The following is a 14,891-nucleotide window of genomic DNA, read 5'->3' as shown; positions in this document are numbered from 1 at the left end:
CGCTTGGCAATACCAACCGGAAGCTGCTCCATCTTTCCCACGACACCGTCCATCCTTAAAAACTGGCCAGAAAGTAACATCATATTTACTCTATGTCTTAAGATATCGCTCAAAACAACACAATTGTTGATCTAATTAATACATATAACAACGTTTACATTATATATTACACCTCCTTTCATTATTGTCTTGACAACCCAACAAGATAATAACCTTTTCATGTCTAATTATTTTACAAATCTAATAAAATAATATTAAAATTACAGTAAATTGAAACAAAAAGGAGACAAAATGTGCATTGTCCACCGCCAAAATTAATAAAAAAAAATTATTTATAAAAACAAACAAAAACAAGACCATACTCCTCTCAACCATAACTTCTCCTTCCTCTCTCTCTCTCTCTCTCTCTCTCTCTCTCTCAAACACACACAGATCGTTTTCTCTCTCACTAAAATGCATTCCCAAACAAACTACTCGCCGGAGCTCCTCTCAATGCACCACAGTTAACCGCATTCCAAAATGGGGAAGGCCTCGAAATTCTTCAAATCGCTCCTCGGATTCAGGACCACCGAAGCCTCCACCACACAATCTTCACGTTCAGAGCCTAAACAACCAAAGCCGACAAAGCGACGGTGGAGTTTTGTGAAATCGCACAAAGAGATTCCGCAGCGTCGACTCCGGGACACTTCCAAATCTTTCGACGGAGTCTCACTGCATCATTATCATCGTAACCCAACCGACAATGAAGATCCTAATAAGCACGCGATTGCGCTTGCGGCGGCCACCGCCGCAGTAGTCGATGCAGCCGTAGCAGCAGCTCAGGCGGCGGCGGAGGTAGTACGAATAACTAGAAGAACCACCGGCTACGGTGTTCGTGAGGATTTGGCTGCCGTTAAAATCCAGTCATGTTTCCGAGCTTATCTGGTGCGTAAAATAGTTTTATTAAAAGTTTATATTAAAATAGGTTTATTAAAAGTTTATATTAGTAAAAAATAAAGTTTAGTTTAGTATTATTATTTTAATAGCATAAAAATAAGAGAATTTTATTTTTAAAATTAACGATAAAATGTCTATGTTCATGTTTAGAATATTTTTGTTAAATGGATTATGATTAATTAAAAATATCTAAACAAAGAAAATAAGAAATATTCTGACAATGGTAAATAATGCAGTAAAAGTTGTACCTTAGTTTACGTGGTACCACTTTCTGCATTGTGATGTAACAATGTAACATGCAGAAGGTACAACTTGAGATTAGAAACAAGTTTATGTGATGGCACCCAAAACATCTCCTTTTCAAGATTGTTAAAGAATTTGATCATTTAATGCCATGACAATTGACAAACATATGTTTCACTATGCTTTTTGATAAAAAGGTGATTATGGTTCGATTTATTGGATTATACCCAAATATGATTTTTGTTTATTTATAAAAATGTATAAACATGAAGTAAATTGTATATAAAAAATCTTCCAAGAAGTCCATATGTTCTCGGGATAAAGCGATGACTTCTTATTTTTTAACATAAAAGTACAAAACAAACAGTTATTTACAGCAAAATGCAAAAAATATGCAATTTTTATATATTTGGGACTGTCAATAATCTTAAAAAAAAAAATCTATTTTTTGGGCCTCTTACGGATAAAGTCATCATTTTTTTAATAGACAAACATAAAGAGTATTATCTTAATTTTATTGTATGCTTTTTGTTTGACAAAGATATTATCTTAATGTATTATGGCTGTTTGATAAAGAGTTTTGTTTTTTGATAATTTTATTGTGTTTTTTCTTAATATTTTACCTGATAACGGTTATCGTATACCATATATTATTTGTCTTGCAGAAAGTTTTGTTTTATTGTAATTTTATTGTATTATTTCTGTTTAAGAGAGGGTATTATATTCTTTATTTTTATTGTAATATAATATCCTTGTCAAACAAAAAGAATATAGTGAGATTATAGTAAGACATGATCTTTTATGAATAAGATAATACAATAAGATTATATATAGTGATATTATAGTAAGACATGATTTTTTATCAGACGAAGATAATACAATAAGATTATTGTAACTAAAATAAGTTAATAACCAAAATAGAATTAAACGGATTGAATACAATATGATAATGCTTTCTATGAATATATTAAGATAATAATAAGATAAAAAATATAATAAAATAATATCTTTTGTTAAACATAGACATATAAACAATACATTACCATAAGATAATATATTTTGTTGATGAGTGATAATAAGATTATACTAAGACAAAATCCACTGTTAGACAAAGATAATACAAAAAGATTACACTAGTTTAATATTTTTTTAGGAGACAAAAAGAATGCAATAAGATAACTATAACAAAGAGAATGCATTAAGATAACTATAAGATAAGAAGTAAGAAATATACCTTTTAACAGACAAAATAAAATAAAATTACATTGAAATAATATACTATGTTATACATAGAGAATACAATAAAATTATATTAGGATAAAATCACTATCATTTTATGTTCAAGAAATATCATGACTTTATTGTTAATGAGCCCGGTAAATAAGAAGTTTTCTGAAGATCACCCACTATCATTTTCTATGAAAATTCTTGATTTTGTATTCTTTTTGTGTTAAAAAATGAGAAAAAAAATGAGAAGCTATGACTTTATTGATAATGAACTCAAAACATTAAAGCTTTTCTAAATACTTCCAAATTGTATAAACATGTATTAAAACTTTTAATCAATGAATTCCTATAATTGTTTGAGTATTCACAATGCATCAGGTGAATAAAAAGATTGGATGAGTTGGAATGAGAAGTTGAGATGTAATGGTTAAACTCGATAGTAGGATGACAAGTTGTCATATAATGAACTTAAGAGTTAAATAGTGAATGAAAAAGATATGATGATGGCCAAGATTAGAGTCTATTAAACTTTATATATAGTTTAATGGACTATAGAAATAAAATAATGAAATTGTATGAAAAGTAGTGAATGTCCTTAATCCATATGCATAAAAATATATATTTTCTTTCTATTCATTAATATCCATAATGCGTGTTTCAATATCTTAGGCCATTTCCAACGAACCAACGTATACTAAAATTATCTCCTGACTAATTTAATAAACTAAGAACATTTTATTTTCTGGTATTATTGTAACACATGATATATGTCCCATGAACTTAATGTTTTTTGTTTTATTAAGGTGGCTGGTGAGTTGTCATATTCTTCCTACTAAAATCGACTCTCCCTTCGTAAACCACCTTTCAATTTTGTATGCTCATTTTCTGATTTTAACTATATCTTATCTTCCCACAATTAAATGCACAACTAATTTTAGGCGTATCTTTGTTGACGTGGCATTACATTATTCCTTTGGCATGTCAACTCAATAAATATTTCCATTTAATTTTAATTTAAAAAATATATATATTTTTAACTTATAATTTTGAATTATTCTATAGGCTAGAAGGGCATTAAGGGCATTGAAAGCACTAGTGAAGCTTCAAGCGGTGGTGAGAGGTCACATTCTGAGGAAGCAAACCGCCGATATGATGCGGCGTTTTCAGGCACTCCTCCGTGCTCAGGCACGTGCACGTGCACTCCGGTCCCACTTATCCGATTCAACAACCAAACTCCCCTCTTATTTACACCACCATGTATGTACCTTTTCCCTCCAGTAAAAAAAATGAATTCCAAATAACAACAGAAACACAATATATATCAAACACAATATTAAATTTTTTTAGAACAACAGAAACACAACATTATCTATAGTTTTATTTTTGTACATGAATGTGATATGAGCCTTGTACTTGTAGGAACATGCGACTCCCGAAAAATTCGAACAAATTCCACGTAATAAACACGATCATCATTCTATATTAAAGGTATGTTATTTCAAAAACAAGATTCAATTTATTTAATGCAATTTCTTGAAATTAACCCAATCATCGAACAAACGCAGAAGAACAACTCAAAATCTTACAATCGAGATGTAATTACTCAAGAAAACGACAAAATTGTCGAAATCGATACGATAACTAAAGGAAAAAAGCTCTTTCAACATGACCAAATCAACTTCGGGTCTAGTCAAAGTTTGACTACTTCAAGAGGGTCAACGGTTCAACCGACAACTTCAAGAGGGTCAACGGTTCAACCCACGAGTTCGAGCCCATGTGCATCTTGTGAAGTTAATTCATATGAGGGTTCAAGAAGCTATGTTAGCACACACTCGAACCACCCTAACTATATGGCTAACACAGAATCATCACGGGCTAAAGTTAGGTCACTAAGTGCTCCAAGACTAAGGAGTCATAATGAGGTTTCTAGTGGAGCGAAAAGGGATCCGGGTTATAAATACGGGTCGGGTGTGCAATGGGTTCCCACGGTGCACGATAGTTTTGCCCGGAAGGCATATCCGGGCTCGGGCAGGCTTGACCGACTTGGGATGCCGGTTTATGATATGGAGGAAACTGAGTTTTGTGTTGGATATTGGAATTGATACTTTTTATAATGGGTTGGTAGGTTTAATATAATATGTATTGTAGTGTTTGAAAATACAAACAACTTGTCTCACAAGAAAGTGGGATTAATTATTAATAGATTTTACTTGTTATTCTTTGTAGATTTTTTTTGGGTTAATGTTGAAATTAGCCGAAGCCACCCAATTCAAGAAAAAAAGAATAGACCACAAATAAAGCCTTAAATTGGTTAAATATTTTGCTAAAAGTGTGGATAAATTATTAAAATTTTAATAGCCATATTTTAGAAACACAATCCAAAACAAACCCTAATCTTTCTCCCGTTGCTGAATCTGCATAAGATTCCGGTAATGGGGGAGTTAAAAAGTCCCAATCTCACCACCATGCCACCATCCTCATCGCCATCGCCATCATCAAAATCACATAAACAACCACCACCGCCGCCTCCGCCGGAACCACCGACCACCGGTCTCACACGATCGTCCTACAAAAAAGGCAAACACACCAAAGTATTCCGAGTCGTTCGCTCCGTTTTCCGTTCGTTCCCAATCGTAACACAAGCCAAAATCCCACTCTTCCCCAGCGGCCGTCCGCCGGAAGGTCATCGTGGAACAAACTGCGTCACCGGGACGCTGTACGGATACAGAAAAGGGTGTGTCGCCCTTGCGATTCAAGAGAACACCAAAACGTTACCGATCATGATTCTAGAATTGGAGCTCGAAACGAACGAGTTGCAGAACGAAATGAATGTGGGAATGGTTCGAATCGCGTTAGAGTGCGAGAAACAGCAGGAAAAGGAGAAGGTGAAGCTTCTGGAAGAGCCGTTATGGACGATGTTTTTTAATGGGAGAAAAGGTGGTCGTGGGGTGAAGAGGGAACCAACGGAGGAGGATTATTACGTGATGGAGACGCTTGCGGCGGTGGCGATGGGTGCCGGAGTTTTGCCGGGGAAATCTGAGGTGGAAGGTCCCGACGGTGAGATTGCATACATGAGGGCACACTTTGACCGGGTGGTGGGGTCAAGGGATTCAGAGACGCTTTATATGTTGAGCCCTGATGGGAACAATGGGCCTGAATTGAGTATTTTCTTTGTAAGGATATGATCTTGAATTTTTTTATTTTTAAATTGAAATTGGATTGTAATCTTTTTGTTTATGGGTGAATTTGGGTAGGGTTTGTAAACATGTTAGGGGCGTTTAAGAACTTTGATGTTAGAGTAGGAAAAATATTTAACTTTCAATTGATTTGTGAAGATTGATATCGTTTTGATTGGGATGTTATCATTAAAACTCTAAAAACTATAGCTTTCAGTTTTAAATGGTATTAGAATTATTATTATTATTATTTGTGCATTATAAGCAACTATGAAATAATCTTATAAACAAGAATAATGTAAGATCATCTCCATCGGTCTTACAAATGGTCTTGCAAATAGTTTCAAATACCGCCATTGATTTAGTATCACAAGTATAGAAAGGTTTGCAACGTAGAATCCACTTTTTTTTATTATTATATAACTAAGTGTGAGACTCATGTAGTACATGGGTTTAATTAAAAAAAATTAAATATGAAATTTTAATAATAAGAAAAAATTTGAATTTATAAAAAAAATAAAAAAAAATTAATTATTAAAATTAATGAGGTTTTAATGTATTGAATACATTACATATATAAATATTTTTTAATAAATACCTTACATATTAAATGTGAAATTTTAATTTAATAAAATGAAAAATACAATAAATGATAAGTGGAAAATAGAAAAATCTAAAATTTTTATAAAATGCTATGTGTCCAAGTGAAAGAGAAGATGACATGTGGTAAAAAAACCTTCATTTATTAGAGTAGAAGAAGAAGATTACATATCATTTATTATTTAGATAGACATATATATATATATATATATATATATATATATATATATATATATATACACTAGCCGTTACCCGCGCACAGTGGCGGGGACAAATAGCTTCTTTCAACGATATTTTTTTTTAAAAAAAATGTTATGTTCCAAAAGAAAGTTCATGTCGTGGGTGAGAGGAAGGGCAGTAGTCGTGATAGTGGTTAGTTGAAGGCGGAAGGAAGCAGAGCGGCTGTGGTGGTGGTGGTTATACTGTCTTGGTTACTGGTTAGGGTTCTTCGAGAGAGTGTGCGTATATTTCTTACTTTGAAGGGATTACGAAGATAGATATTATGAGATGACTTGTTACCAATGTGAGAGAATAGATCCTCTATAAATTGTTGATATTGACCGCTTCAAATGGCTGAAGTGTTGAGATTGACGGGTTCAATTTGCAAATGAATTATTCTATTAATTTGATACCAGATTTTTAGGGGATAAATGATAGGGTTAAAGTTTTAATATTATTATATTATAAATGGGTTGTACTTCAAGCTTAATAGTTTGGACGTCTTAAAAAAATAATATTATTATATTCAATCTATTTATAAAAATAGTTAGATTTCTTTTATAAGTAGTAAAGATATATATATATAAACAATTTTTTTTATTTTTAGTGGGACCATTTTAAAAAGAATATTAATATTGTAGTGATTGTGTGATTTAGTTGCAAAGCTCATATATAGACGAGTCACGAGTGACATTGCCATGAATGGCCTAACTAACATGTTAGAACGTAAAACTTAGATGATACTAGATAATGTGACATGGTGCATACTTCCACTTCTTTCGTCTGCTTTTACACAAAGTTACCATCATCCAAGAAATATGGATCTTAGGGATATTATATCCCAGATCTTAGGAAAACCGTTTTAATAAACACATATTCATTATTTAAATAAATCATGTCTTAATATATTAGTTATTGTTTATTAAAATATATAGAGAAATCATTGTAACATTTACATATTCATTTCGATATAAAAGACCTTGCATGAGTTATACGATGTTTACGGAACATACAACGAAACAGTTTGTGCCATTTGGGTTTTGTATAGGGTGCATTATAAAACTGAGGAAATCACTGCAAAAATGGTTTCATCTCTTTTGGATTATTGTTTTGCAAAAAAATTGTATTTTTTTACTGTGAAATCGGCCTAAATAGAGAATAAAAGCGGTTAGTAGTTTCATTGTGTTTCATACAAACTCAAATACTTTCTTTTGAATCGGGGGTATAAAAAATGTCGTCAATATCATATAAGAATGTCGATATGGTTAAAGGACTAGAAGACACCTTACATAGTATGAAATGTAATTTTATTGCAAAGACGACGAATGCATTTGTTACTTGTCATAAGGACTTTTAGCCTCTATGAAACTTTTATTTTTGTATAATTTACCTTTGTATTCAACAAAAACAAATTGAATAACAATTTTAAAATCGGAATTTACCTATAAAGATTTGTAATACACCACCATTCGTGTTCAACTCTTTATTACTTTCTGCACACAATCAACTGGTACTGGAGTTACTACAGCAATTGATAGCCGTTGGATCCCAAGCCGAATCAAATATGTAATCCAGACGTCTTCCTAACCAGGGTTGAGATTTACGAGCACACAAATCCGAATTCTTCATCGCATTTTCCGAATCACCAGTCTCGATTTCTCGATTCCAATCATATGCAGATAGATTCGCGTTTTTGCAACTCATTGTAGAGTTCGTCAACACCGATTCAGAAGAACTCGCACTACACGAGATGCTTAGTGTAAGATCAGGAGGAGTCGAGCAAGATAACTGACCAATTTGACGTCCAAAACTTGGAGATTCACCATACTTGCCTAATCCGAATGTCGATAAGGTTAAAAACGACGAATCTGGTGAAGATCCGAGTTTCGGATCGTTGGTTCTGTCAATCTTACGCTTTTTACGAGATTCAGAACGAGTTACCGGTGGTTTAAATCCGCATCCTTTTGCGAACCTGGCAAACCCTAGACATTCTTCATCGTCAACGCCGGGAATCGAATCATCCATTCCTAGAGCTAAGTTTGTTATACAAGCAATGGAATCATTTTCTAGTCTACTTTTTTCACCATCGGAAATGGAATCCGTGTGTGTAGTTTCATGAACAGTAATTGGTAGAATGTGTGGAATGTTTAAATCCATCTTCTTCTTCAATGAGCAATTCCAATGGTTTTTTATAGAATTGTCAGTCCTGAAAATACACAAGATTATCTATCACCTTGTTCTTTTACAAATTTGATTCATAATTTGTATTACAATGGAACATTAAAGCATATATATACCTTCCAGGTAGAAATCTAGCTATTTCTGCCCATTTGTTCCCGAATATCTGGTGATAATATGTTAAGCTTGATTCCTCTTCTTTACTCCATGATTCTTTTTTTATAGCAGGATCTAAACGATTATGCCACCTGGATCCAAAGCACATTGCTATTTTATATCTTTAACACTGTAAAAAAATAAAAGGGATGAACATTACTTTTACCTCTCTCTGCATTGTTTCCCAATTCGACCTGGTAAATCCTTTGCAATAACTGACCATTTCATACAACCATGAGCCTCAACCATTTTTATAATATGGTCATCTTCCTGTAAAAAATATGAATTCATAAAACAAATAAAATGGCGTAAATCATAATAACTATATTATGAAACAAATAGTCAAAGTTCACCTCTTTTGTCCATGGTCCTTTCACAATTTCAGGATTTAGAACCTTTTGCCAACGATGTGAACACTGAACATCTGTCCTTCCTGGTATGCATTCAGCTTCACACACACACACACAAAAAAAAAAAAAAAAAAACAAATCAAAATTAAACAAAAAAAGTTTAATTCCAATAAATTATGTGTGATAGAAAGCTCACCTATTTTCTTCCAATTCCTTCCGTTGTATTTCGTGACTACATCGGTTAACAAATTATCCTAATACAAAAAATGTATAGACATAAAATGTTATGCTTCTACTTTAGGGGATGTTAGATAAAACTGAACCATTTAGTACTGAATGCTTCGTTCAGAGGCAGTGTTTATCAAACAGTAATGAAAGATAATCTTTATTAAACCACTACATAAACTAAAGTGTGTTCGAAATGTATATAGGATTTAGGACACGTGGCTACTAAGTAAGTATCAATGAACCTCATCATCTGTCCAGCCTGCTTGTGATGAACGTTTAGTTTGATTGGTGCTACTGCAGCTCGATACAGATGGATACAAATAACTGAATAAAGTGAGGTAAAAGTCAATTGAGTACATAAGTATGGTTTAGTAAACTGTAAGAGTAACACAAGAAGCTTTTACCTGTGGTTATTAAGAGATTTTGGTGTGTTAGCATCAAAACTAGTATCAGAAATAGATGAGCTCGATGTGAATCCGACCTCTTTTTTAGATTCAAATGTAGGATTTGCCTTCTTCGCTTCAATCATCAATTCTATCATCCCAATTGAGGTATGCTGAACACACAACACGATCACATTCAAAACATGGTAAAAGATCTCAGAAGACTATAATCAAACAAACTAATCACAAATCCCAAATTAGACATGCAATACTGCAAGCAGGAGGAACAATAATCAAAACCAATGTCATGGCTAGTTAGAAATCGGTTCATGTAAATGCGACCAAAAATCGTACATTTTTCTCAACAATCAAGCGTGAAAATAGTAAATTGGCAAACAATTTGACTCAATCGGTTGATTTTCTCCACTACTACATGGATTAGAACTATTCAATCGATCCGCATTGCAAGTAGATAATCGATTGCAAAACAAATAAATTCACGACAAGGAAATCATGCTAAGGGTTGATTTCTGGGTTTTGAACAAATGATAAGTTGAGAGATACCTGCGTTAAGCTTTGTAACCGTCAAATTAAAAACAAAAAATCGAAAAGAAAAAAAATAGAAAGTTGTGTTTGTGGACACAGGAAGACATGTATAGTAATCAGCATTGAAAAATTTTGAAATGTAACCGACCTTTGTTAGGGTTTTACCGGCAGCGGACGCAAAATGTTTTAATTAGGGATGAGCTTTAGAACCGGACCGGTTTTCCCATATTATAAGAACCGGGAACCGGACCGCCGGTTCTAGCGCCAGTTCCTGTTCCGGTCCCGGTTTTTCGGTTATTTTTCAAATTAGAACCGGTTGAAATAGTATAGATGATATGCTATCTTCCGAAGCTTGTAAATGATTCAATACTTAACAAAATTAAGACTTTTTACATTCTAAATTGAAGTACAAACACTAAATTACACTATGAAAAAAGAATCAAGTAATTTCGACTTCATATGAGTGAGTTATGCGCATTTTAAAAGCTGGACAGATTCCAAAAAAATACTTCAACAGAAAATACGCAGCATTGATATGTTGTCTTCCGGGGTCTATAACTGATTCAATATCTAATCAAATTAAGTGTATTTATAGTCTAAAATGAACTACAAACATCAAATTACATGCTAGAAAAAAAATTAAGTAATTTCGATATCATATGAATGAGTTATGCTCATTTAAAAAAATAGGACAGATTAAAAAAAACAAAAAAAAAATGCTGAAATAGAAAAAACGAGCATCAATCTTCTTTCTTTCGGGGCTTGTATCCGATTCAATATCTAATCAAAACATATCTGTGTATAGTCAAAAATGAATTACAAACTCCAAATTATATGTTTGAAAAAAAATCAAATAATTCCGATTTCATATGAGTGAGTTATGCACATTTTAAAAAACGGAAAAAATGTTAAAGCGGTTACGGTTTTTAGAACCGGGACCGGTTTTCATAAAAATGAAGAACCGGTAACCGGACCTAATTACCAATTCCGATTCCGGTTCCGGCGGTTCTAATGCTCATCCCTAGTTTTAATAAGGGTGTCACTCGTACTATTTCAAACTGGTGCACCTACTAGTAAAAAAAACAATTTTTTTTTTACATTACATGCCAGAAATTGAGCAGGAGCTCAGCACCCCCGGGCTCCACTAAGGTCCGCTCCTGGTTTTACCGGAGATTTAGGAGGGGAGAAAGAGTGATGAAAAACATATGAATACAAAGCCCAAATTCAGATGATTATGAAAAAGCGGGAAAATGAGAGAGGGAAACCGAGATTCTAGAGAGTGAAAGAAGGAAACATTAAAAGCGTAGGATCATGTGATATACTCTACTTACGGAGGAATTCCAAAGCCGTACTGTCAATGTAATGATAGGAGATGAACCTTAGGATAAGTCTTTAGCGATGAAATGCAATATAGGTGATGATCCTTAGAAGAGATTTTTGGAAATGAATATAGAAAAAAACAGGGATGTGTAATTGGGTTAACTGTTTGATAATCATACTAACTATATTATTGTGGGTTGAAAATCACATGTACTCACCAGGTTTCTCAACCTAACCTACCAAATTTCTTTGTATCACGGGTAGCAGTACAAATGTACATGAATGATTAGAGATTCAAAGAGATGTAGATTGATAGTCTAAGATATTGTAAAATATGTTAATGTTTATGTTTTGTATCAGTTATGATATCCCAAGTTTTTATAAATCAATGAAAAACATTTCTTCAGAAATACATTTACGGTACCAAATTCCGCATTTATAAATAAACTTTACTTTAAATAAACATAAATAAAAAATTTTAAAATAACCGTAAAAATTGGAATATCACAATTAATCCAATTTATCGTATAGCTACTCGATTGGCCGATTTCTTATAAAACTTACTTTATGAAATAAATAAATAAATATAGAATTTAGTTAGACAAGTAAACAACAACATGATAAATTGTGTACATGCCTTAAAAAAACACCGTAGAAAAACCTTAAAAATGGATAGTATTATTAATATTAGGTGCCATTTTAATATTTGATGTGTATATGGCCTTAAATTTAGGGCGTATATTATGGAAGGAACCTTAATTTGTGAAAGTCTTATAAAATTTATATTAATAGTATTAGGTGACATTTTAAAAAAATTAATGTTATGACATAATTTGTTGGTTTGTGCTAGGCATATATGTTTTATATGCATTTCTTGTTTTGTTAAAGCTTGATTTGACACAATTTGTTGTTTCTTATATTGCCATGACACCAACCGTTCTCTTAAAAACTGGCACCCACCCGATGTTAATTTCCTGTCAAGATCACATCCTCTATAATTGCTGTCAGCAAATGCATATAAATCGAAATCGAGATTTTTAGGATACCAAAGACCCAGTTTAGGGCTACCTTTAAGACACCTAAAAAGCCTTTTAACAAAATGAGAAAATTTAGGATTAGTATGATAACGAGTGCACTGACAGATGGCAAACATGATATCAGGTCTGGTTGCAATCAAATACATCAGAGAACCAATCATCGAGTGATATTTTGTTTGATCAACGGATTCCCCATGTGGATCTGGAGTCAACAGTGGTCTTTCAGCCATTAGAGTCAAAGTAATTTTGGACTCTTTAAAACCAAACTTTTCGAGCATGTCTTCGATATATTTGCTTTGATGTACCAAGATGCCAGCCGAATCCTGTTGAATTTGTAGCCCTAAGAACATGGTCATTTCACCTAATGACCTCATCTCAAATCTTTTCTTCATAACATCCTCGAACTCTTTGCATAACTTTGTGCTTGTCGACCCGAAAATGATATCATCAACGTAGATCTGAATAATGATCAAGTCTGCATCTACATTCTTGATGAATAACGTCTGATTGATCGTTCCCTACTTCCCCTTGTATATCCGTGCTCAAGCAAATGTTCCCTGAGGGTTGCATACAAAGCTCTGGGAGCCTGATGTAACCCATATAAAGCATTGTCCAGCTTGTAAACATGATTTGGAAACTTTGAATTGACAAACCTTGGAGGCTGATCAACATAAATTTCCTCTTTCAGAAATCTGTACAAGAAGGTTGTCTTGACATCCATTTGATAGATTGTAAATCCCATCTATGAAGCATATGCTAGGAATATACAAACGGCTTCCAAACAAGCTACCGGAGCATATAATTATGTGTAGTTAAGACCCTCTATTTTCCTGAATCCGCGAATGACCAATCGAGCTTTATTGCACACAATAACCCCATAATCATCTTGCTTATTTCTGAAAACCCAACGTGTGTCTAAAGATTTCTTTCCTTTCGGTAACTCAACCAGCTTCCACACTCCTAATTTTTCAAATTGATTTAGTTCTTCATGCATCGTATCTACCCAACTTGGCTCGTTTAAAGCCATGGCAACACTCTTGGGCTCGATATGAGATATGAAGCAAGAGTAGAGACATGAATTGACATCTCCATTTTGACTTCTCGTTTTAACTCCTTCGGCCAGTGGACCGATGACATTGTTGATCAAATGATCGCGTTGGACTCTGGTAGGAATTTCAGGGTTGATGCCATTGATTGAGACTGGAAGGTTGTTGATGTTGATGAATCTATCTTCAGCTAAAACACTCTCCTCAGACGATCTAGGACCGTGATAGGTACTTGCCACATACTCATTTGAAATAGGTTCAGGAAAGAGAAGCTCCATAAACGATGGAGTGGCAGCGGAAGAATCTATTGTCATGAATTCTCTTTCTGCAGGGGAAAGTGGAGTGGCTTCAGCATCAGACCTGATTATTTGACTTGGTGAGACCAAGGAAGTACTTGGAGCAGCTTCATCCACTAATTGAGGCACGGGAGTCACCAGGGGTGGTCTGTATACAACATCTTCCTCTTCATCGTCAACAACAACACTTGTACAAGAGCAAGAACCTGAAACATTATCCGAATACACATTAAAGGATTTAAACAATGATGCATAATCAAATAACCAATCAGGTCTGACTCGTGCATCCGTCTCATTCTCTTCCTGCCAACGCACATCAAAGGATTCCACAATCTTCTTGGTGGTTTTGTTGTAAACTCGGTAAGCGGTGTGTGCGACATATCCCACAAAATAGCAGTCATCACTTTTTGAGTTGAACTTGGGGGTGGATTCGAGGTGAAGAAGGGTACAAGGACATCCAAAGATTCTGAAGTGAGCAACCGATGACTTTTGATTGTATAGAACATCGTACGAGGTCTTCATCTGTGATTTTTTGATCAGAACACGGTTCTGAACATAGCATGTTATATTGATGGCTTCAGCGCAGAAGAAGACCGGTAACTTGGAATCACAAAGCATCGTCCATCAAAGTACGATTTTCCATTCCGCAACACCGTTTTGCTGTGGTGTCCGAACGACGTTGTACCGACACAGGATACCCTTTTCAGCACAAAAGTGGTCAAGAACAGTATTTTAGAATTCTGTGCCATTGTCAGTTCGAAGTGCCTTCACCCTTTCATTGGTTTGATTCTCAATCATCACAATGAATTTTTGATCAGGTCAGCAATCCCACTCTTGTTGGACAAGAAGAAAACCCATGTAAATTGAGAGTAATCATCAATCACAACCAATAAATAAGAATTCTTATTTATACTGAGAACGTTGACCAGACCGAATAAATCCATATGCAG

The 14,891-nt window shown here is 34.0% G+C and overlaps 4 protein-coding genes across 4 annotated transcripts; 2 read left to right on the top strand and 2 right to left on the bottom strand.

Annotated features, from left to right (window-relative positions):
• The first annotated feature begins 383 nt into the window (after window positions 1-383).
• Window positions 384-4,631, top strand: LOC145000722 (protein IQ-DOMAIN 22-like). The gene is made up of 4 exons (XM_078959987.1): window positions 384-924; window positions 3,469-3,663; window positions 3,826-3,894; window positions 3,972-4,631. Exons 1-4 carry the CDS (start codon window positions 520-522, stop codon window positions 4,506-4,508), a joined length of 1,206 nt encoding a protein of 401 aa, XP_078816113.1. The 5' UTR covers window positions 384-519; the 3' UTR covers window positions 4,509-4,631.
• Window positions 4,632-4,732: 101 nt separating this feature from the next.
• On the top strand, window positions 4,733-5,777 carry LOC145000723 (protein MIZU-KUSSEI 1-like). The gene has a single exon (XM_078959988.1). It carries the CDS (start codon window positions 4,839-4,841, stop codon window positions 5,589-5,591), a length of 753 nt encoding a protein of 250 aa, XP_078816114.1. The 5' UTR covers window positions 4,733-4,838; the 3' UTR covers window positions 5,592-5,777.
• Window positions 5,778-7,837: 2,060 nt separating this feature from the next.
• LOC145001347 (uncharacterized) lies at window positions 7,838-9,863 on the bottom strand. Its single transcript, XM_078960720.1, has 7 exons — window positions 9,718-9,863; window positions 9,556-9,637; window positions 9,282-9,339; window positions 9,089-9,183; window positions 8,902-9,005; window positions 8,699-8,827; window positions 7,838-8,607 (listed from the first exon to the last, which is right to left on the bottom strand). Exons 1-7 carry the CDS (start codon window positions 9,852-9,854, stop codon window positions 7,905-7,907), a joined length of 1,308 nt encoding a protein of 435 aa, XP_078816846.1. The 5' UTR covers window positions 9,855-9,863; the 3' UTR covers window positions 7,838-7,904.
• Window positions 9,864-13,401: 3,538 nt separating this feature from the next.
• On the bottom strand, window positions 13,402-14,463 carry LOC145002967 (uncharacterized). The gene has a single exon (XM_078962144.1). The coding sequence runs from the start codon at window positions 14,461-14,463 to the stop codon at window positions 13,402-13,404; it is 1,062 nt and encodes a 353-aa protein (XP_078818270.1).
• Between the last annotated feature and the right edge of the window lie 428 nt (window positions 14,464-14,891).

This window comes from Lactuca saligna, chromosome 6 (genome assembly GCF_052625555.1).
Source record: "Lactuca saligna cultivar CGN05327 chromosome 6, ASM5262555v1, whole genome shotgun sequence".
NCBI lineage: Eukaryota > Viridiplantae > Streptophyta > Magnoliopsida > Asterales > Asteraceae > Lactuca > Lactuca saligna.
The sequence above is the reverse complement of the archived record's forward strand: the minus strand, read 5'-3'. Positions and strand labels throughout refer to the sequence as shown.

Bases quoted from the DNA above. Each gene is read 5' to 3' on its own strand.
- LOC145000722 (XM_078959987.1), top strand. From the start codon at position 520: ATGGGGAAGGCCTCGAAATTCTTCAAATCGCTCCTCGGATTCAGGACC. The intron at 3,664-3,825 runs GTATGTACCTTT...TTGTACTTGTAG, and splicing joins CCTCTTATTTACACCACCAT to GAACATGCGACTCCCGAAAA. The intron at 3,895-3,971 runs GTATGTTATTTC...GAACAAACGCAG, and splicing joins ATCATCATTCTATATTAAAG to AAGAACAACTCAAAATCTTA.
- LOC145000723 (XM_078959988.1), top strand. From the start codon at position 4,839: ATGGGGGAGTTAAAAAGTCCCAATCTCACCACCATGCCACCATCCTCA.
- LOC145001347 (XM_078960720.1), bottom strand. From the start codon at position 9,854: ATGATAGAATTGATGATTGAAGCGAAGAAGGCAAATCCTACATTTGAA. The intron at 9,006-9,088 runs GTGAACTTTGAC...TATTTTTTACAG, and splicing joins AAGGACCATGGACAAAAGAG to GAAGATGACCATATTATAAA. The intron at 8,608-8,698 runs GTATATATATGC...GTGTATTTTCAG, and splicing joins GCTAGATTTCTACCTGGAAG to GACTGACAATTCTATAAAAA.
- LOC145002967 (XM_078962144.1), bottom strand. From the start codon at position 14,463: ATGAAGACCTCGTACGATGTTCTATACAATCAAAAGTCATCGGTTGCT.